General features: G+C 27.6%; 4 protein-coding genes across 7 annotated transcripts; 1 reads left to right on the forward strand and 3 right to left on the reverse strand.

The window, feature by feature from the left end:
* Positions 1–3631: 3631 nt before the first annotated feature.
* LOC145746170 (DNA-binding protein RFX2-like) lies at positions 3632–18469 on the reverse strand. Of its 4 annotated transcripts, XM_082564369.1 has the most exons (20): positions 18429–18469; positions 16262–16426; positions 14282–14331; positions 12140–12211; positions 11044–11082; positions 10596–10682; positions 10033–10103; positions 9428–9578; positions 8946–9146; positions 8418–8599; positions 8121–8240; positions 7534–7741; positions 7215–7363; positions 6680–6831; positions 6145–6248; positions 5856–6005; positions 5486–5694; positions 5176–5363; positions 4895–5008; positions 3632–4773 (listed from the first exon to the last, which is right to left on the reverse strand). In XM_082564369.1, the coding sequence occupies exons 2-20, from the start codon at positions 16362–16364 to the stop codon at positions 4670–4672; spliced, it is 2454 nt and encodes an 817-aa protein (XP_082420495.1). In that variant the 5' UTR covers positions 16365–16426; positions 18429–18469; the 3' UTR covers positions 3632–4669. The 4 variants fall into 4 exon arrangements, with proteins under 4 accessions (XP_082420495.1, XP_082420496.1, XP_082420498.1 ...); XM_082564370.1 differs by lacking the exon at positions 12140–12211; XM_082564372.1 differs by lacking the exons at positions 10596–10682; positions 12140–12211.
* Positions 18470–18710: 241 nt separating this feature from the next.
* LOC145746171 (cilia- and flagella-associated protein 119-like) lies at positions 18711–20042 on the forward strand. The gene is made up of 2 exons (XM_082564373.1): positions 18711–18771; positions 18971–20042. The coding sequence occupies exon 2, from the start codon at positions 18989–18991 to the stop codon at positions 19862–19864; it is 876 nt and encodes a 291-aa protein (XP_082420499.1). The 5' UTR covers positions 18711–18771; positions 18971–18988; the 3' UTR covers positions 19865–20042.
* On the reverse strand, positions 19982–21703 carry LOC145746172 (diphthine methyl ester synthase-like). Its single transcript, XM_082564374.1, has 6 exons — positions 21550–21703; positions 21359–21483; positions 21086–21194; positions 20820–20980; positions 20382–20476; positions 19982–20225 (listed from the first exon to the last, which is right to left on the reverse strand). The coding sequence occupies exons 1-6, from the start codon at positions 21685–21687 to the stop codon at positions 20041–20043; spliced, it is 813 nt and encodes a 270-aa protein (XP_082420500.1). The 5' UTR covers positions 21688–21703; the 3' UTR covers positions 19982–20040.
* A 188-nt stretch (positions 21704–21891) lies between these two features.
* LOC145746174 (small ribosomal subunit protein uS7-like) lies at positions 21892–22686 on the reverse strand. The gene has a single exon (XM_082564375.1). It carries the CDS (start codon positions 22642–22644, stop codon positions 21937–21939), a length of 708 nt encoding a protein of 235 aa, XP_082420501.1. The 5' UTR covers positions 22645–22686; the 3' UTR covers positions 21892–21936.
* Between the last annotated feature and the right edge of the window lie 330 nt (positions 22687–23016).

A 23016-nucleotide genomic window follows, 5' to 3' on the forward strand; every position in this document is an offset into this window, starting at 1 on the left:
GCTCCCGTTTCGTTATTGTTAAACCACACTCAAAGCGTAGCCAAGGTCAAATCAATTTTAAATCACAATATTATTACTATCTTAGTCAATACCGACCATAACATTTGATTAACGTAAATTGCATTGAAGTTTAATATAGGGATTTTAACGTTGCGGTATTCGCTAGGGATTTAGTGACGTCACTAATGGGTTTATGCAATGAAAATGGCAATGAGTTTTTGCATAAATATTTATTATTAATTGGCATTTTTTAATTTAAATGACATCATATTATATTTATACTAAACTACTATAGTATAAGAATATGCCTTTGATTAAAATACGATTTGCTAAGCTACTTTCTTTAGTTACTGCTGTATAACCTATTTGCTTCATTTAAAGCAGTGGTCTTAAGTTTTAGCACTATTTAAAAACTTAAGATATACCCTCACTCTGATGCCTTATAACGCGCACCTGTAAATTTAGAGTAAAACAACAACGTTTAAATTGTCCATAACGTTTCAAGTGAACGACTTTACGATCTACACTTCAAAAAGGAAACCCAAATAAATTGCTTTCCTTTTAAACAAACTTAAACTGATTCTCCACGCCTGTGGTGAAATTTCACGTTTATAATGCTGGGATTATATTTTGTATTTCTGATGACGTCATAATTTCGCCACAAAAGTTTAAGTTCAAAATAATTGTATGATAATATTTAAAGATGTACTTAAATGTTTCTGATTTATTGTAATAATCAGTTAATTAAAAAAAGCCTAAATAACTTGCTAATGACCTTTCTAAAAAAAACATTTTTTTCTAATTTTTGAAAAAATAAACTGACCCAAAAGTATTGCTATATTATTGCTAGCGACAAAATTACTGAACTAGAAAAGTGAAGGATATTTAAATACCCAGTTTAAGGACAATTTGAGCATACCATTTTAGGTATTATGTTACATCTATCTAATCTTTAGCCTATAAGCCCATAAACATTTTATTGTAACAGTAGTCCCTGAATTTTAGAGCTAAAACCGAAATTAATAATATTAAAAAACGATAGCTTTTAAATTTTTTACGAGTTCCAAAAACTAAAAAAATGCCTGTTTTTCTATTTATTTATTTTGTGTGCTTATAAGTGCTTAAACTAGTCGTATTATTTAACGATTATTTAAATTTACGTCCAAAATTTAATTGAAATTTAACCAATTTTTCTACAGAGTTTTTACATTGTAACCATTCTTATATTTCAATAAAACATACCTGTATAAAATTTCTGTAATAGTTTAATGGCTAGCTTTTAGTACATACAGACTCTGACTAATTAAGGAACTATGTGGGTTTTCAACAACGTTTAAATAAATTATTTTTAATGTAAATTTTTACGACCTTCAAAATCAATATTTACTTGGGTCATGAATCTAACGAGAGTTTTGTAAACATAAAGTTTAACTTATGTGCTTTAAAACAAAATAGCTGAATTTTAAACCTTTAAATAAAAATAATTTATTTTTAATATTTTTTTTATTAACTTTTTAGTGTTTTTTTCACATTTAAAAATTTAAATTAATTTTAATTACGTTAAAAATAAAAGATTAATTTAAAAAAAACTTAAAATATTAAAAAATTTTCATTTTTCTAAAATCGAATAAATTCTTTAAAATCATCAGACCGTAAGAAATTTCTGTTTAACTGACCTACATACCTACGATTGTGACGTCATAATAGCCATGTTACGAAATCGCGCATACCTTTGCGATATTACTTCGGAATTTTTAAATTAATTTAACAACTTTAAAAATTGTGATTTAAATTGATTAATTAGCTATAATTAAGTTTCTTAACCTTAGTTTAATAATAAAATAATTAATTTATATTACGAAAATTATTATAAAATAAAAGCGTAAATTATTACAAAAAAAATATTTTTTAAGGTTTCTTACCATTATAAAATTATTAACTTCAAATTTGTATTATTAAAAATTACTTTCTTCTAAAATTGATAAAATATTTCTAAAAAGATACGCTTAAAAACTCTAATTTTTTTTAAAAACTAATTCCAAACTAAACTGCAATGTAGCAAATTTTGTAATACGCTTTAGGCAAATTGTATTAAACCAAACCTCGTGTAATACTTTAAGGCGTTCACTTTTACTAACATTTTAATCTAACAAGCCTACTTTAAAAATATAACCTCTTAATGTTATAAAACAACTTAATTTAAATTGGGTCACCAAATGTAAATTAATCCTATATACAGTCTATGCTTAATGTAATTTGCATTTTAGGTCTGTGTATCACGTGGTTTTGGCTTATAAACAAGTGACGTCATCAAATAAACATAATAATATTAACACCAGGTGCAGAGTTAAAATGCCAGGTGATTCGAATTCGACATAACAGGATTTAAAAATGAAATAAACACAGAAATATTACAAAAAATAATGTAATACCATACTAAAAAATAAATAACCTATAAATTTTCAGTAAAAATTATCTACATACAGCTATTCGATTTAATATTTAAAAATTCAATTTATTTCCAAAATCTAATGCAGTCGACCTTTAAAATAAACTGCCTTTTTTAATACAAATTTAATTAAAACTTTCTGAAACCGCAACTGTTTTAACATACCTCGAATAAATCTCACGTTTAATAATATCTCGTATGTAGATGCTAAATAAACAAAATATTTCCGAGTACAAATGAATCGATTGTAAGGTCCGAACTATGTTTAAACTGACGCACACTTGAACAAATATTAAATATTGTCCGAAATTTTTAACTTGTTTAGATAGTCGAATGGACATTTTTTAAAGTCGTGATTTATTTACTAAAAAGTGAAACTTTTATTAATACATTTCATAAATTTATTCGTTACATATTGTTCTTTAAAAGAATAGTTAAGTTACCATATATTTAAAATTAGTTCCTACACAATAAATTCTACACATATTTAGGCTTTTACTGCATGCATAATAACTTGAATACTTCGTTTATGTTAGTTTATTATAGCATGCAACAGCTAGTTTCAAATTCTAACTAGTAAACACTTGAATCTTAATTTAAACTTTACATATCAAAACCACAACTGCATTCCAAAAAGGCAATAAACGCATAACTTTACAAATATTTTTGATTTACTCCCTTCATAAATACTACAACATAACAGTAATGCTTTAAACTTAATATATAGCTATAATAATACAACATCTATACATTAAGCATGCACAACTAATAGGCTTAACTCTAGATTGTAACTAATGCAATAAATACCGATTTTCTGACTTAGGTTCGATTTGTTTCGGCATAAACAAATTAAATGCACGACGCCCTAGGCTTCTAGATTTCAAACTTTTTGGAGTATGACGTAACAGTACACTGTTGTGTGAATAGAACAAACCTTAATTGCTGGCTGTTATGTCGAAGTGCTAAGTAGCTTAAATTATAGAGGTGTAAATTGGGCTGTGGAGTTATGCTAATGGATTTGAAGTAACTTAAAATATTATGATGTCAATATAATGTGTATATACTTAAGACTAATGTTCTTTCAAAAAGGAATATTGTTAAAAAAAAATTTTTTTCATTTGTACATTTCCATTTTTTTTACAAAAGTTTAATTTTTTTAATTGAATTTTCTTTTTTGGGAGCGATTTTTTTATTATTTCAAAACGATATTGAATGATGATGTACTTGGATAATAATGGAACAAAAAGGCACAAAAATGACATTTAAACATCGACAAAGAGTAACATCCAGTTGGAGGAAGAAAATGGATTACAATTTTTTTGACAGCAAAATTGAAAAAGTTTTAATTTAAAAAAAAATCGGTTAAATTTAAAATATATCCATAGAAATTAATTTAATTTTTTAAAGATGATATTTAAAATGTGTTAAAAAACATTTCACTAAAATTACCTATTTTTTTCTTTAAAACAATTTCTTTACAAAATTTCAGTAGAAAAATGACACAAAAAACTAAAATATTTCTAAATGAGATTCTATTATTGGTATTAACAAGTATATTACTATATACTAAATGACATTAAAAACAAAAATACAAAAAAATTTATACAACAAAAAAAATTAGATTATAGCGACACCAAGTTATTATATTTTTGACCATTAGGGGCAGTGTTCAAACGAATTACAGACAAGAAAAAGGCGATAATATTGCAAAAAAGCCTTTTTCGGTATTTTTTAATTATTTTCGATATTATTTTTTTAGTTATTGCTAATTTATTGTTTTAATATATTTAATAATTATTTTTGCACAAAATAAAAAAAGGAAATTTAAAATTAGGTTTGGTAAAATTGGATAAAAGTATAGTTTATATTATATTGCGAAATATATACTTTGTGACAAAAAATTAATTGAAGTTATAATAACCTATATTTTACTTCATCATCAGTTAACCAAAATAACTACAAGTTAACAGTATAAAAGACTTTAAAAAATTATCAGAAAATAATTAGCAGCAACAATATTAAAGGCAGGTTACTAATATTATATTACCATTTTATAAATTTTAAAATTTAAAATTTTAAAATTTAATTTAAAGATTTTTTTCTTGGTACATTTTCTTACCAAATGTGTTAAACTTTGTCCTTAAGAATCTTATATTTTTACACTTATTGGCTAAGTGGTTGTCTTACAATTAAATTTTCAATCATGAATAAGTGTGAGAATTAGGATTTTTGAAAAGATGTGTTGCTACTTTTTAAAATTTTGCCATTTGACTCCATTTTTACTTCGTGCAACATTTCTGCCGGTCTTTTTAATCCTTTGGCGTCTGCAAAAATAAAAAAAATTTAACAAAAAAAAATAAATACCAGTAAAAAATATTTAAAATAAAACTCATCCACAACTTTTTTTAAGTAAAAATTGTTTTTAAAAAATAAAAAAAAATTTACCTATAATTTTAATATGGTTTGAAGTTGATATTAATGCAGAAGCCACAAATGCTGACGAATTATTTGATGTTGTTGAAGGTGAGTCAGCATTATTCGAGACTGGAGATGGAGCATCTAAAAAGTATTCAAAATACTAAAAATTATACTATATCCTAAAAAAGTATATTTTCTTGATAATATTGGCATGTGTATGTTTAACTTATACCCTTTTAAATAAAAAAAACTGCCATTTGTCGGGCGTATCTTTCATAAAACGCATTAAATTTCACCATTTAACTTACCAGCAGAAAGTGGGTTACTTGAGAGTGATGCAAAATCTCCCATAACAGCAATCGCTGTCTCTCCAGTAGCTTGTGCTACTCTATGTTCAACCAAGTAAAACATAAATTCATCGTACAACAACCTGATTAAATGAAAACTCCCAAAACTTGCAGCTGAGCGGAGTGTTAAATCTCGAATCACCATTGAACTAAAAAGGATTTTTTTAACAAAATTTTTTATTTTGTATGTTAAAAATTATTTAAAGTTTAAAATCAGTTATTAAAAAAAAAATATTTTCCAAAAAAAATTTTTTTTTTTTTTTTTACTAACCTGTAGAAACACCATTTCAATAAAAATTGTCTTGCGGCCTTAGCAAACCCTTGGGTGCCCTCATGTGGCTGCAAAACTCGGGCTACAACTGTTTCAAGCCAGTCAGCCCATTGTTCAAGTGTTCGTTGCTCAGATAAAGCAGACTTGAAATCTTTTTCTAATTCCCGAACAATGGCATCATCACATTGGCATACCCAGGACGCTTGTTCCTAGAAAAATTTTATTCATTTTTAAGTAATTTTTATTTAATTAAGTTTATTTTAAAGAGTCATTTTGAGGCTTTTTTAAATAAGTTTAATTTCCTATACTTCCAAAATCTTTATAGATTTATTTATTAAAAATTAATTAAAAAATAACCTTAAGTTTTTACCTGTACATTGGAGAAGTCAACTCTGTTAAGGTCAGCCAGCATTTGATTAATTTGAGCAACGTTGTTGAGCACGGCTCTTGCAGCTTGAGCAAGATGATTTAATGATGTGTATCTACGTAGAGTTTGTGAGAAAGCTGACACAGCAGAAATCTGTAAAAAATTTTAAAAAATTTGGTTATCTTTGTTTAAATTCTAAAAAAAAATTCCAAATTATTTTTGTTAATTACAAAATATTTTTATTGCATTATAATATAACACAATATTTAGGCATATATAATAGGTAACTTACCTTAATTTTAACAAGTTCTGGTGGTATAGAAGCTTTATTAAGAGCCGCAGTCAAACCAGTTTCAAGTCCTTTTGCAAATGTTCTGATAGCTTGAGTTAATGCACCTTTAATAAAATAATTATAAAAATTAATTAGCAAATTTAGTACTTAATAATATTTTATATTAATATTTTTGATAAATTATTGTATTAAAAGAAAACCGGCAGCATGGTAAAGTGGTCAAAACACTCAATTTTACTACATGAGGTCCTGGGTTCGATCTCCACCACTTCCTATGCAGTAGCGCTCTTAAATAAGGTGCTATAAACGCTCTGAACTCCTGCTGAGCCAACACTTAATTTGGCAATTATAATTATTTGGCAATTATAATCTACAAATTGCCAATGGCAACTTGAGACTGGGTCGGGGTAACAGATGTTACCCTATGTTTAGGTGAAGTCAACCTTCCCACATCGAAAATAAATATCCGCAAAAAAAATTTATTTCATTTAATTTTTTTTTAAATTATTATAACAAATCCAAGAATATAACTCACTTGGTATAGGCCTTAACACATCAGGAATTAGAACTTCAACCAAGCTCTGGTACATTAAATGATCACTGTCTTTAACCCAGCGTTGTACTGGTGCCCACTCACACATTAACAACAATTTTCTTCGTGATAATTTTCTCTCAAATTCCTCTTTTCTGCAGAAAAAAATTATATTTTTATAATGTATTTAGTTTGAATGACTATTATTCAGACACACATTTATATATATTTATATATATATATGTTTTTTATAGTCATTTATCCTCAATGTGGGAAGGTTGACTTACGACCTAATCATAGAGTAACATCAGTTACCCCCAACCAGTCTACAATTGCCTTTGTCAGTTCGGAATATTATAGATTACAATTGCCCGATAAATAAGCTGCTGATTAAGTGCTGGCTCAGCAGTAGTTTATACTGTTTATAGTGCCTTACTAAAGACAGGATAAGGGCAGTGGGAATTTTTAGAGTATTTTATAATGGCATTAAACTTTTAGAAATACACTGTCTTTATGAGTTATTAAATGACAAACTTACACATGTTGTTGATCGTTATCCTCTGGTCGATCCACCCTCCAGAAAGTATGCCACAAACTATCCATTAAACTAAACTGGAGGTTTACTATTATGTCCAATACACTTGCACAATGATCACGATATAGGTCTTCCAACGTGTTTAAATCCTCCTAAAAATATATAGATTATTTGTGTTGTATACGATAGTACCGAAAGTACACAGCTTCATTCTTTAAAAAAATGGCATAAAAATTTCAAAAAAAATTAAATATTTCAAAAAAGTTTAAATTTTTAAAAATAACACTAAACAAAAATTATCAAAATTTTACTATTTACATACCTGTGTTATTCCATTGGGCATAGGTGGGTCGGTCGTCTTACTAAATTGTATTGAATCCAAGTCAGGCAAAGCTTGGTTAGCGTCACCTAAGTACTGCTGGTGCGCTTGTTGTTGTGCCTGGTCTTTTGGTGGGTTTTGAAGGTTGGTTTCTTGTGGAGATGGTGGTTTGGTGGTTGGTATGTCAGATTGGTTTTGAAGATTTTTGTAACTGAAAAAAATTTGTTGTTAGAAAAACTTAAATAAATAAATTTTTAGCTTTTTTTTTCTTATGTATTTTTTTTTACATTTATTTGTCCTTGATTTGGAAAGATCAACTTTACAACCTAAACATTTACATCCGTTACCCTGACCCAGTCCTGAGTAACCTTCAACAGTTTGGGGTATTATTGATTATAATTGCCCAGTAGTTATAAGCTGCTGATTAAGTATTAGCTCAGCAGGGGTTCTTACCATTTACAGTGCCCTACTCAAAGGCCATACAGCATGATAGCAGTGGGAATCAAACACAAAAACTCATGTACTAAAGACAATTGCTCTAACCACTACGCCATGCTGCTAATGTTTAATTATTTACAATGCGTTTTTACCGTTTAGTATGAGATGCCGGTTGTTGCCTCATTGCAATGAAAGTTAATTCATCTTGAAGCCTGTTTAAAGGTGAGTTTGCCTTTATTCGAATCCCATAATAATGATACTTTGAATTTCCCCTGTAAAAAAAGGGTTAAACAATATTGGTAAAAATTTTATTAAAAAAAAGTTAATTTTAACAAAATCAAAAAATTAAAAACAAAAAATTAAAAAAAAATTTTAAAGAAAAATTGAAAAAAATTTTGAATTAAATAAAATTATTTTTTTACTTATTTTTAAAGTTTACAGACCCTTACCTTGTGCCCAGCCTTCTTGTTCTAAGCCCGATAAACACTGATCTAACAAGTTTACCAAATGACGCAGCGTTCACGGGGTCTAGGGTTTGATTCTGGCAGTGTAGAAGATAATGGTTGTACATTAAAGCTCGAGGTAAGGAAACTCCTTCGGCGTTTTCAAAGTGTTCCATCAACCAGGTAACCTAAAAATAAAAGATTTAGGTTTTAGACTTGTAAAACTTTTAAGGGAAGACAAAATATTGAACAAATATTAAAATTTTTTCACAGATAGGTAAATTAAATTTATTATTAAGGTTTTTAACTTTTAAAAGTAACTTTTTTTTTTAAATTCCAAACTTAGTTTACCAAAAGTTACCCTAAAAAATTTTAAAATAAATTGACAATACAAAATACCACATTTTCTTAAATAACAAACTAACTAAAAACAAGGGTAAAAAAAGTCAGTTCAAAGTCCCAAATCAAAACAAAACTTTTGAAAATTTAACCCCCAATTTTTTTTTTTAAATCACGACAACAATAATCTCTTACTGTTTTTGGCTCCCGCCTAAAGTGACTTACAGTGGCGGGGGAGGCTCTCGTTGTGTGCGATATCGGCATGGTAACGATGCCTCCACTGTCCGACCCTGACCCTCCTTGAATGAGATAGGTACTTCCTCCGGGTGATGAAATGATTTGACCCATTCCTTGTTGGTTGTTTTGGGGGTTGTTGTTCGAGATTCCCATTTCACTCTAAAAAAAATTAAATATTTTAAAATTTTTTTTATTTTCGTTGTGGGGCCTACTTCCCAGTCTGAATATAAGATAACCCAGTCTCAAAGACCCCCTTATTTACCCAATTTTAGGTTTTTCTTGTCCAATTTAAATTTTATTAATCATATTTCCTGATTTTTAAGCTCTCGATGGCTTTATAAAGGGGTAGCTTACTCAATGGTGTTAAATCATGGAAGCGACAGAATTTAAACCTAGGACCTCAAGTAATAAGGTCAAGTCTTAACCACTACATAACATACCATGTTATGATGCTGTTGTGTTGAAGCAACTGTCGCTTGACTCCCAATATGAGCCGAGACATTTGAAGAATCAAAGTAGACTCCACTGCTGTTGTTTTGTTGACTGCTTGTAAACAACTGGCTAGTGTCGCTGTATTGAAACGAGTTTGCCCTAAAAAAATTAATTAAATAAATAAACTGCTTTTTTTATAATAAAATCCATAAAAAATTGAGCTTAGTGGAATATTATATATATTTATATGTCCCATATCTTTAAAGTAAAAATGCAACTTGTGGTGCGCAGGTAAATTATTATGCACAAATACTAGTTCCAACTTTATTATGACAATTAGGTTACAGGAGACCATTGACCAATGTTGTTAAATTGAACCAGAAAAAAGATATTTAAATGTAGTATGTCGTGTTTTGTTTAACATTATTTTTACAAAAATTTGGTAAAGTAATGTGAAATACCAAAAACCATTACATAGTAAAACTAATCTAAAGTTTAATAATTTTTTCCCAATAGTGTTAAGTTTATATATTAAATATGATCATTTCCACCTTCCCCTCCATATTGTAATTGTGTTAAGTTTATATTGTACTTTAAAAAAATTAAAACTTACGTTGAACCATTTGCATAAATATGATCATTTCCACCTTCCCCTCCATATTGTAACTGTCCAGACTGATACAACTGAAAATTTTAAAAAAGGTTTAAGAAAAACAGCTAATGTAAAACATTGGGGATCGAACCCAGGACCTTACGTAAAAAAGCCGATTTACCCACTACTAAGCCAGAGAGATTGTAAAACACAAATTACAAATTTAAATATATTTATAATAAAAACAGTTAAATTAATTTAGTTTTTACAGTTTAGTTAAAAAACACAAAAATATTTTTCTTATTTCTATCAAACAGAAACAACCAGTTTACCAAGTATTAATAAAAATCTACAAAAATTCACTCCAAAATTAGTAATCAAAAATCAAAATTCCAGCATCAAAAATGAAAAGAAAAAAAATTTTATCAAAAAGTAAAATAAAAAAAAAAAATTAAGTTTTGAAGAAGAATAGAAGAAATGCAATTTTGGTCGCTTCAAATAATTTTTTAAATTACAAAATCACTTAAAATTCTACCACACTTTATCACAGCACACACACAAAAGTCTACAACACACAAAATTACACTTTCGACAACAGTTTCAGTCAAATCATCATTGCCAACAAAGTTTAGAATTCGAGGCATACACACATTTTCATCATCACTCGTCAGCTATGATGTTAAGAAAAAAAAATAAAATAATTTTTTAAGAGATTTTGAAAAAAAATTTTTAAGTAAGATTTTAATTTAAATTTTAATAACAAATCTTTTAACATAATTAAATCTTTTATTTATTTCTTAATATACCATTTTTATTGCGAGTTGAGTTTAATTCACATCACATTTTTTATTTTATTACTTTTAAAGTTTATTGCGTCATTTATATATTTACATTCAATAAAAAGTATGTTTAAAATTTTACGAATAGATTCACCATATTAAACAAAAAAAATCCAATACTGAGAATTTAAAAAGGTTTTTTTTTGTTAATTTGTGATAACAAAAAAAAATTTTAAAAAATAATTTTTTTTACCTCATGGCTTTGTTGAGATCTTTGCTGTTGGCCAGAAACCTAAAAAAAAAATTTACAAAATTTACTAAAAATAAAAATTTTAACAAATTAAATATAATTATTTAAATTTTGTTTACCCCAAAGTGTTAATATTGGTAATAATAAGTTAAGTAAAACTACAATCACTATGGGGGTATGGTTAAAAACTAATAAAAAAAATGGTTAATTGTAATACCTTATCTATATTCTCATTACACTGTACTTCAAATGCATCGTAAATATTTTCTTTGCTTTTCTTACGCTGTGCTAAACTTTTACTATTGTTTTTCACTGGGGATTTTACATTTTCTGCGTCACATTTTATAAGGGCTTTTCTCAACGATAGGTTACTGCTCTGTAAATGTCAACGTTGAACTCTGATTATTAATGAGCTAGTAAAAATAGGCATTGGAATATTCATGGGTTGGTAAATAGTCTGAGTAAGAATCAAATATACTTAAACTCAAGATAAAATATGACCTGCTTTTAAGCTTACTCAATAGACCAGTGTTTGTTTTAGTTATAAATTTAAAAATCCACTAAATTATATTCTATATTATATTGTTAGTAAAAAATTGTTAAATTTGAAAAAAATCGAAAATCAATTGCTATTTTTTGTTAGTGATATTAAAAATATTTAAAATTAATAAAAATTGAATTAACTAATTTAGAATTAATTGTTTTTTATTTATACAATTAGTATATATCAAACATTTAAAATTAAATCACAAAAATTAAAATTTTTACTTCTACCAAATATTGAATTACCTTATACCAAATATTAAAAAAATAATTTCTAAATTAAAAATGAATATGTATAAAATATGAAATATCGAATTACTATTAAATTTTAGTAGAATGATAATAATTAAATTATTTTTTGATTATTGTGTAACATGATTTTGATTTTGTGTTAGAACTAATCTAATATCAAACTACAAATCAATCAATTACACCCATCAACGTAACATTATTTAATTTCAATTAAATTAAATTGCCTAATAAAATCAAAATTTCTACAATTAACCAATCAGCAAATTAAAGTCAGTCTACAAAACACACTCTCAATAAATCTTACTCGTTTTATGTTCAAATTAACTGGGTTTGTAGCAGTTAAAATCCTAGGCACTTGAATAGTGTGGCTTCGTGCCTGTACAGAAGGGTTATTAAATTTAGAATCAAACCGGGTTAAGTCAACCTGTTTTGCTTTTACCCCTACGCTTAGATCCATAGCTTGTGTTATTACACGAGGCAAAATCTCGCCGTTTTCAGTTTTACACGGCATTAGTGCCACCAATTTTGTGGCATGTGGTCGGTGGCAGAAGTCGGGGGAGTAAGGGTTGTGGTTAAAGGTGAGTAAGGGTTGTAACCACAAAATTAACAACTTTTTATTGCAGTTTATTATTAAATTTTTAATTCTTTTTATTAATTAACTATCTTTAAACAAATAAAAAAATAGATAAAGCATTAGATCTTAAATATGTAATTAGTTTATTATATTGTTTACTATTAAACCCTCTTATTAAACAAACAAGCGATAAAAAACCATAAATTAAACTTATATATTTACACTACAACTTTCTAATAAACATTTTTTAAATAAACTTGCTTAACTGAATAACACCGCAAAGAAATTTTTATCATAATTAATGCAATTCCATATTGTTAGCAAAACCACTTTATTAAACTAACAACGACGTCGAATTCCAACTGCATAAATTCGTTTTGTTGTTACTGTTAAGTAGTATAAAGCACAACTAAGCTTATTGTCTAAACCTAATGTTAACGCTATTAAAACACAATTCAAATGCCCGTACATTTGTTTCCAAAAGCAGAACCACAAAAACGAGGCATTCAAAGTATCACAATTACTGTAAAAAAATCAGGTACTTGGGCCTTACTATAAAGAGAAACGGGTTTTCGATTTAAATAACGAAGCGTTACATCGGTATAAAACCCCACACAATGAAAAAAGCAAAGAAAAAAAAAACGGCCAGTCGTTTAAAAGAGCTACGACTTGAATTCATTGTTAGCACAATGGCTGAAAATACGTCAGCCAATAAACGTACGAGCCGCGTTGCCAAGCGACCACTTCTCCATTGACATGACAATTTGCGTTGCCAGGCGACCGAATCGTAAACGAAATGTAGTGTACACATAAATTCATGATTATAGCAAACACTAGATCTCGTGCCTTTTTGTTTAAACAATAAAAGTAACTGGCAATTGTACAGCTAACGGGTTTAAATAACGATTTTATATTTAAATTTATGTTTTTAAATCATTTTACGAACTGCTTTTACACGTTTTTCCAAATATAAAAAAAATTGAGCCGTGCGCTTGGCAAACGGAAAAAAATTAATGAACTTTTAAAAACTACTCTTTTACTCAAATTAAATTTTTTAAATGCGTTTTTATCAATTTATACACAATTATTTTTAAATATTGGGTGAAAAAACAGCAATTTTAGATAGACGTGTATATTAAAATTATTTTAAAATAAAAAAGACGCAAATTAGAACAAAGTACGTCATTTTTAAAAACTTTTTTATATCAACTAACCCATTTTTTGCGCAACCATTTAAAAAAATAAAACCAAGAATACAATTAAATTTATCAAAAACAATTTTAACACTTAAACACTTAAATTTGGCATTATAAATCGGAGAGGAAATCATTTTTGGAAATTCTAGTTTTATTGCTACTGTTACAGCCTTGAAGAAATGGTAAGGACTTCGTTGGTAAGATACGAATCAATAAAGGGTTTAAACATTTGCGTTGCTACAACAACCATAAACTCAATTTCCAATACTGGGAATAAGAATTAAATATTGACAAAGACAATGTTATTTGAGACATAACTAACTCTTAAACACCTTTATATTGTATATATACCAAAAGTATTAAAAAAAGAATAAAATCATTTAAATGATTAGTATAAAAAAGTAATAAAATAAAATAATGCAATTTAAAATAAAATTTTATGTTGTCTTTAATAAAAGAACAGGTTTACAAAACAATTTAAAATTTTAATTTCTATATATTTTTTTATTATAATTTTGCCTATATTTGTTAAAAAAAATAATTTTGAAATCATTTTTCAGTTTTTATACTCGTCTAAATTAAGTATAAAAGCGCCAAAGCGCGACTGTATAATAATAACTTATAGCAAATACACATTTTAACAAAAATATATATTAAAAAAATAATAAAAAATTACCTGCTGATAAGGTGTGATGTTTTTGATGTTTTCTCCTTGCTTTAAAGAATCTATAATACAAAAATAAGAGTCAAATTTTCGCCAAAATTTAACATAATGTTTTTTTAAGCAAAATAAATTTTAAATTAATTTAAAATTAAATGCTTTAAGTCAATCTATATTTTAAAAAGCGTTTTTTGTACCAAATTAGTTGTTACACGTAACGTGAAAATCTAAACGTGCAAAAAAGCCTTTTTTAAAATACCCAAAACGTTAATATTTTAAAGAATTTTTTTTTCTACCTGACATGGTTTGATATTCGTTGTTTTTATAATAACCCCAATTTTGCGGGGTACTGCCCTGACTACGACTTCTACTATACGCGACACGGCGATTTTGCGCGGTCGATGACGTCATTAAACCATGTGATGACGTCACTGCGTTACCGTACGCGAGATCTGGGGCCGAGTTGGACCCATGGTAACCAAATGGGTAACCACGACTTGGGTAAGAGTTATAGAATGGTTCGTGGAATTTCTGGTCCGAATGGTTCCAAAATTTTTGGTTCGCCGTGTAGCTGGTGTCGTTATACGAATGGTTGTGGGGTGGTCTTTCGTGCTGGTTGGTATGGTCGTTATAATTGGTTGTTTCGTCGGCGAACCGATCCCAGTTATACTGGCGACCACTGAAATCGACATCGCTAACGTATTCGGTTTTAATCATCATTTTATTAAATTAAAAATAAAAAGTTTTTTTGTCTAAAAATATTATTTCAAATTATTTTTGGGTCTAACTTTTATGTTTTGTTTTATTTTTAAACTGTGCTAGCTATTTGCAGCAATATTAACCATTTTTGGCTAAGTTTTGATATCACTAAAACCTACCAAAATATTATATATAACTAATTTCAATTTTTAAATAAGCCCTTTATTAATATATTTTATATATACGTAGGTACCATAAATGCAATGTTAAAATATAGCTTGGTACGTTGGTTTTTATACCAACTTTAATTTAATTAACCACGTCGTAATTTTATAAAAAGGCGTTTAGTATCTTAATTGAATATGAATAACTTCTAACGGGTATAAGATAATTAGGAATGCGGTAGCACCTGCTTTTAACGTTAAATAAATAAAGAAATCGGAAATGAAATTAAAATGTTTATTTTTAATACAAGATTTTTTTGTTTGAAAATAGCGAAAATTTTTATTTGATCATAGCTTGTTATTTTTTTTGAGTTTATTTTTTACCGGAATATTTTAAAATTAATATTTTATAAAACAAAGTTTTTTAATTTGTAAAATGATTTAAAAAACAAAGTTTAAAATTTATTTTATTCGTAAAATAATTAAAGATATAAACTATATTTAATTTGCAAAAAAAAATAAAAAAAATAAAAATAATGCTGTAAAAATATATTAAAAAATATTTTTATGCAAAAAAATACTGTTAATTTTGCAAACCCGCCTTTTCCTCTTACTATAGATAATTTGTATTAAAAACAACAATTATAACATCATACGAAAGTTAACTTGTTATGATAAATGATAAAACGGTTCTTATAGGTAACTACAAAGCGCCTAACGTTCTATTTTAAAGCAGTCATACGAAAAATTTCGAGTTCTTTTTGTATAGATAGCTTAATTAAGGCCGTTTAAAATCAAGTTTAATAATTTGTAGTTTTTATAAAGGCACGGAAATTGATATATAGTTAATTAGTAAGAAGTGCGACAGTTCAAAAGCAATTAAATCTAGGTTAAAAATTATCTGATATTAAAATTGACCGAATGTGTTTGATTAAAAATAATAAAAAATTTATAAAATAATATTTGCTAATGTTTTTGGACTACATTTTTTTTTTTTTTTGAAACTTTTTTCCCAAAAAAATTTACTAAAAATTTAAAATAAATGTAATTAACTTACAACAAAAATACAGTAAAATGTTGGTAGTTTTACATAATTTTAAATTTTTTTTTATTTTAAATAGTGAAAAATTACCTGATTTTGCTACTACGCTGACGTAGTGTGCGACAGACGGAATCTGACTGTGTGCCGCGGTCACGTGACTACTCTGCTGGGCCGATGCTGAGGCAGAATTCATGATAGCTAGATGGCGCTAACGTGCTCGTAAATTGAAAATTTTTCGCTCGATTTTTGAAAGTCCTGAAACATAAAAAATGACTGAAAAAAGCAAAATTGTATATTAAGCTATACACTTTGTTAAATTTAAAATTTTGTCAATTACCCACACAAAAACCCAATTTTTTTAAAACAAGAATAAAAAAATAAAGATAATACATTTTTTAAGTTAATTTAAAACTGTTTATCAGTAACAAAAAACCACATTGTTTATATAACATATACTTTAAATATACGTACTGTACCCGTTAAAGCAACCATTACTAATTCTTGAAATTGGCATTTTCGTGTTTAAAAATAAACCTTATCAATTACAACGATCTACAAAATCAATAAACAAGACGTTTTTTGCCGCAAATTTTTACGTTTCAATGTAAATGTATCGTTTTTTATCATTTAAAAAATATATAAAGTTTACGGTATTTATTAAGTGCATATTAATACGTGATCTTTATTTGACCAAAATATTAAAATCATTTAAATATCACGTGACCTATGACGCATTATATAAGATTTTTTAACACGTGATTTTAGTCACACAAAGACCTAATTAATATCCCTAATTTAGATTTGAAACATCTGTTAAATAACACGCCTTTTAACCTATACAAAAATAGAAATAAAACTTTAGACTAATTATCATCATAAGCCAATCAAAGGGTAATTAAATCTTTATGTTTTTTTAATAAAGACATTAAAAATGAAATGAATAGAAATTGAAAAACGGTCATGGGAATAGCAACTAACAGTTTCATATTATAAGTCAACCCATTCAATGTTAAAGCAGGTAATTAATTTGGAATAGAACTTGGCGTTTCTAATTAATTCACTGTATCACTTTCAATGAAATTTAGTTGGAATGGTGCCTTTGATATAACACAGACAGGTGTCTAAATAACAAATTTGGACCTAAATTATGACTGGCACTTGTATGGTTAAATGTTAATTGGCAGAGATTGAAATGACAAGAGGAAAATTTATAATTTAATTTGACAGTTAAAAAAAATTTTTTTTTTTTTTTTTTTTTCAAGTTTTTTTTTGTTTTTAAATTAATTATTTTTTTGTTTGGAAAATTGTTTAATTTCAATTAATACACAAATTATAAGCACCATTAAAATAGTAATAACATTTTGTTGTATTTTTTTTTAATATCATTATAATACCAAGTATAAAGCCACCATAAAAAATTTAACCTTTAAAGCCACAATAAACCTGATAAACAGTATATAATTACTACAAAAATTAAATACCAAGAGTTACAAATTTTTATAATAAAATCTCAATTTTATGGTATTAGTATATTGTCAATATGCTTATTTTATTCGTAAATGCCAAATTAACCACATTTACTAAACACACAAATTTAAAACCATTACATTAATTTTTTAACCTTTTACAAACCATTGCAAGTGAACAGTATAATTCAACAGTTTTGTTTATATTCTACATAAATATAAAAAAACTACTAGTGCCACCATTATATATGTACATTAAAATTTAAACAACAAAACAGACAGCCAAATAGGGTTGTAACAATTCAACATTATTTATTAATTGAAGATAAGGCCTAATATATTTATTTTTGAAAATTTAATGTTTTAAATAAAACTAAAAATTTGGTAAAACCTTTCATTAACATATTCTGACATTGTCAGATTGCACTACAACAAACAAAAAATGACTGTCGAAATGTGTGAAACAACACAAGTAAAAAACAGTTTTAAAGAACAAAATGTGCCAATAAATACATTAATAACTTATTAAAATCACAACCCTGATTTAGAAATCACTTTAAAACAAAAAATATATCAAAAGTAAAATTAAGTTTTGCAAATCGTTTGTCCAGCAAATCGCTTTTAAATGTGTCCAAGTTGAACACTTTAAACTGGCGAATAAGCCAGTCATATACATAAATACAAGCACAAAACAAGTAATATAACATTATGAAGTTATTAGGTTAAATTATTTAGCATTAAATCATTTAGATTATGGTAAAATTTTATATAAAATAAGAAAAAATCGTTACCTTGATACTGTCTCCTAGGATACGGTGTCTATGGCGTTTCTGTTTCGAGGCAACTGTTGCCCGACGTAACAAGAATTTTTAGATATTCATCCGCACTACATTTTTAAAAACTTTTATGATGAAATAAATGCGGCTAAAAAGTAGTAACAACTCTTTTTTATTATAATTTTTCATAAATGAAAGTTGTGATTAAAAAGGAATTGCAATGTAACTACACTTTTAATTTAATAATATTTTTTTAGGAACTATTTACCATGACAAAATTTAAAATGGCGACGGTTACTAGAACCGCGTTACGCATGGCCAGTTTAGTAGAACAGGAAATTATTCAAAGCGACAAATCGTGAGTTGATTTAAATTTTTGGTATTTATTCAATAAATTAGATTAATAATAGTATCTGTAAATGACTAATTGTGTATATGCAATATAAATATTTTTTATCAAGGGCTAAATGCTATATTATCAAACTTAAAAATAATTTTTCTTAACTTAAATTACCACTTTAATAATTAAAATTATTTACCTATGATTTTTTATTTAGATTTAAACCCTCGATAAAATGAGTGTGTATGTTCATTCGCCTGTCGTTCACAAACCAAAACTATGCGTTTGGTCGGATTTAAATGTCCACAGTATGGACCAACTTATGAAAACATCTAGCAATTCCGAAACCAAAAATTTATTACAGTCGATCATGTGTATTGACAATTCCCCAAAAGGCCAAATACTTTTAGACCTCTACGGACACTGTATTAAATTCTCCAAGATTCATAACTTCTCAAAAGAGCAAGCATCGACATTTTTCTCAATTGTAAAACGAACCCATGATGTTTGTATATCAACACCCTTTGGAAACATAGAAGAGTGTTTTCAATTTTTTCGACAACTCGTATTAACACACGCTGTTCACAGACCGCCATGGAGTTTAGAGATTTTTAACACCGAGCAGGTTGAATTGGTTACTAACTACGTCATTAATTCTTACTTCCGACACTACAAACTATATAAATATGCATTTACTCCTAAAGTTAGGCTTGACCTGACATTAAAATACGAAGGTATAGCTCCTTCTCCCCCTCCTGCAGAGCCAGCAGTGGAAGAGGCTGATGGGAAATCGATCCATGAGGAAGAAAATTTGGAAAAGGGCGATGTAACACCTGTCAAAACGCCGGAAAAAACTCCGAGTGAGCCAGAAAATCAAGAAGAAGTTGTTGGCTCAGAGCCAGACTATTTCAACGAACTTGAAAATGTTGTAAGAAAAGCTGTCACGGAGCAATTAAAAAAGATGCATGCATCTGTTGAAAAACAATTGGAAGATACCGACAAAGTAATAAACGAGAAAATACAGTCTCTGGAACTGGGAGGAGGAACCAGTACACCAACTAAAGGAAAAAAGTCACCGAAAGGAAGTCCTAAGGGAAAGAGAAAATCCTAGGGTTTCGAGTTTATATTTTTTTCTTTTTAAATGTTTAATTTTAAAAATATTTTAAGTAAAAAAAAATCTAAATCCTCTACTGTGATACCACTGTAATTGTTTCTTCACATTTTCTGTTTTAAAATAAATTTATTTTTTACAAATTTTAATAAAAATTACTAAAAACAAAACCGATGTTATTCTGGGTAAAATTGTTTTAAAAAATCTAATTCCAAGGGGTGTAAGGTTCCAGTAATAATTAAAGAATGGAGTGGAGGTCCTAAGTTACATTGAACAAGTTTATGTAAAGGCGCAGCAATAATTTTTTGGTCATCGCACCCCACTCTAGATAAGCCTACACACATGGTGTCTTTAGTAAAACCTAAAAAAAATAAAAAATGCTGATCCAAAATATTGAAAACATTAATAAATTTTGTTTCTCCAAAATTTTTAAAATAAGGTTTATTGAGTTTTGGAACTGTTAAATAAGATAAAAATTAAAATAAAAAAAAGAGTTTTTTTATATATCTACACATACCATGTTGCTTTTTGTCATTTTCTAAAACTTCCTCAAGTTGTGAGCATGCCTGATTTACTGTCATGAATCGAGGTGGTTCAAAAATTTGACGTCCTCTAAAAATAAGGTTATATTATTTTTCATTCATAAAGTGAGAGGTCGAATGTATAGCTTAAACATAGTGCAACTACTGTTACAATGACCCAGGTTTGAGTTACCTTTGGTATTTTGTATATTATGAGAACTATTGGCTGGTAATTACCCGACGAATGGATTTTTGGTAAAACAGAAGTTTATAGCAGCTTTAAAGATGGCTTGGAAGCAGTGGCAATCGAAGCTAGGACATCATGGAAAACCCAGAGGTTTTTACCAATATTACACGTCAGAAGTTATATCCTACACATGTCTATAGAAATTCTAGCTACAAAAAACAAAAACATCACATATAAATTGTATTACCTCATTAAATTCTCTATAGATTGCTCCTTTACTTTAATATCAAGTAAACAAAGTGTGTGTAAACCAATCGATAAATTTGCATTTATTTTGTCACAAAAACTATCAGGTTTCCAATTTTCAGTCCAAAAAACGATAGACACAGTTTCTCCGAAGTTATAAAGCTGTAAATTTAGTAAAATAAAAAAGCACATCAATGTAACATTTTTTTTAATTAAAGACATTCATGGTAAGCTTAGTATATTTGTTTATATGAGTTAATTTGTTACCTGTAAACCACAACATCCAACAGCATTCATTATAGAAGCATTATGCACAACTTTGTAAGGAATTTCTTCTTCAATTGCTCTTAAAACTAAATCACTATGAGTGGTGGCACTTATAATAAAAATGTAGAAAGTATAAAAATATTTCAAATAAAAAAACTTAAGTTACTAATAAACAATAGAATTTTTTACTTAGTTTAAAATATTGGCAATTATTTTCGTAATAAAACTTAATTCAACGTGTTGATACAAAAACAAATTACTGTACAAAGTTACCCAAATGGATCACCTACGACTAGAAAAGCAATATCTTCATTTTTTGAGTCCTCGAATAATTTATCTGATTCTTGTTCAACCATTGTTCTATCTGCCAGTATAACTTCGCGGCCATAAAATTCCTCCTGAAAAAAGATTAGATTCTAATATTTATTCAAGTTTTTTTTAAATAAGATAACAATTTGTCTTACCAACTGTTCTTTGCCACATGTTAAGATTGAAGTATAAGCTTCTAAATAAACTCTTTTTGCAGCTTTAATTATTTTTAAACCCTTAACAGTAACATCATCGGGATTGCCCAAACCCAGACCAATCAAATAAAACACCATATTTTACTCTTCTGTATAGAGTAACAAAAGACAATAATATTATAAAAACTACAATATAACAGCATAACAGTCAAAATTAGAAAGATAATTAAACATAGAAATAAATTTAAAAATTAAGTTTTTGGAACACAACAAACAAAAAACTAACTTATTCAAAATTACTTTTTTGTAATAGATTTTTATTACCACAACTTAATAAATTTGGCAAATAATAAGCATTATCCCCAAATATATTTGTTTTGTGAAAACCTAATTGGTCCATCGCAAGTTAGCATAAGCCTTGTTAACTTCAGCCAATCTATGTAATTCTTGTTTCTTTTTGCAAGCTCCTCCTTCATATCTGTATGCCGCTAGAATTTCCTCAGCCAATCGAACGCCCAGTTTTGTTTTAGGTTGAAACTCATGAATGTGTTTAATCATCCATGTAGAGGCTAAAAAAAACTGTTTTGATTCATTTAAAGGCATCGGGACCAAATAAGTTTGTGCTCCCTTTTTTACCGATTGAACAGTCACTGCTGGCTTTGCATTTTCCAGTGCTTGCATAAAAATTGTCACTGGATTAAGCTCGATATTCTTTTTTTCCTCTTCTGACGCGCTGTTGTATTTTTCAATTTGAACTAATTTAATATGTTCTATCATATCTCGTATCATTGTGTGGGCCAAGGCCCCTCTACCTTTTTTGAGCAACATTTTTTCAAATTTGTATAACTCAGCATTATAAAATGCTGAATAATTAACTTGTTTTTGTGGTGGTTCAACCTTTAAATAAGAGATTTCATCGTCTTCGTTAATTTCTAAATCATCGTAATATTGAGGGTCTGGGTTGGGGGTTACGTAACTCTCTCCAAACATTTTTGGTGTTTTTACTGTTTTTTTTGAGCGATGACGAACAAACATTAATTGAGTTGATTGGTTCATGATTTTAGACAAGTTTAAAAAGTTTTTACAAATAGACATTTTTATTTTTAAACAAAACTTAATATAGTTAGTAATTTTACTCTTTTTCTATTCTGTAATTAAAATATATATATAATTAAAATAAACAATCAATAAAAAATGTTTAATTAATAAGCAATAATATTTATAACATCTAAAACTGCATAAGTTTAACTCAAATTTAGATAAAGGCAACAATGCTACTCTATGTTTAGAATCTAACGACGTTTTTCCTACATCAATAATAATGACTAAAAGACATATGTTAATGTCAGTATAAAAAAACGTTTATGAATATTCGTTTTAAATTAGTCCTTTTTTAAAATTAAAATAGATATTTATGTTATGAGTTGTCTTACAAAAGCAATTTTATTCCTACGTTAAACTAATAGA

This window comes from Corella eumyota, chromosome 3 (assembly GCF_963082875.1).
Source record: "Corella eumyota chromosome 3, kaCorEumy4.1, whole genome shotgun sequence".
Classification (NCBI taxonomy): Eukaryota; Metazoa; Chordata; class Ascidiacea; order Phlebobranchia; family Corellidae; genus Corella; species Corella eumyota.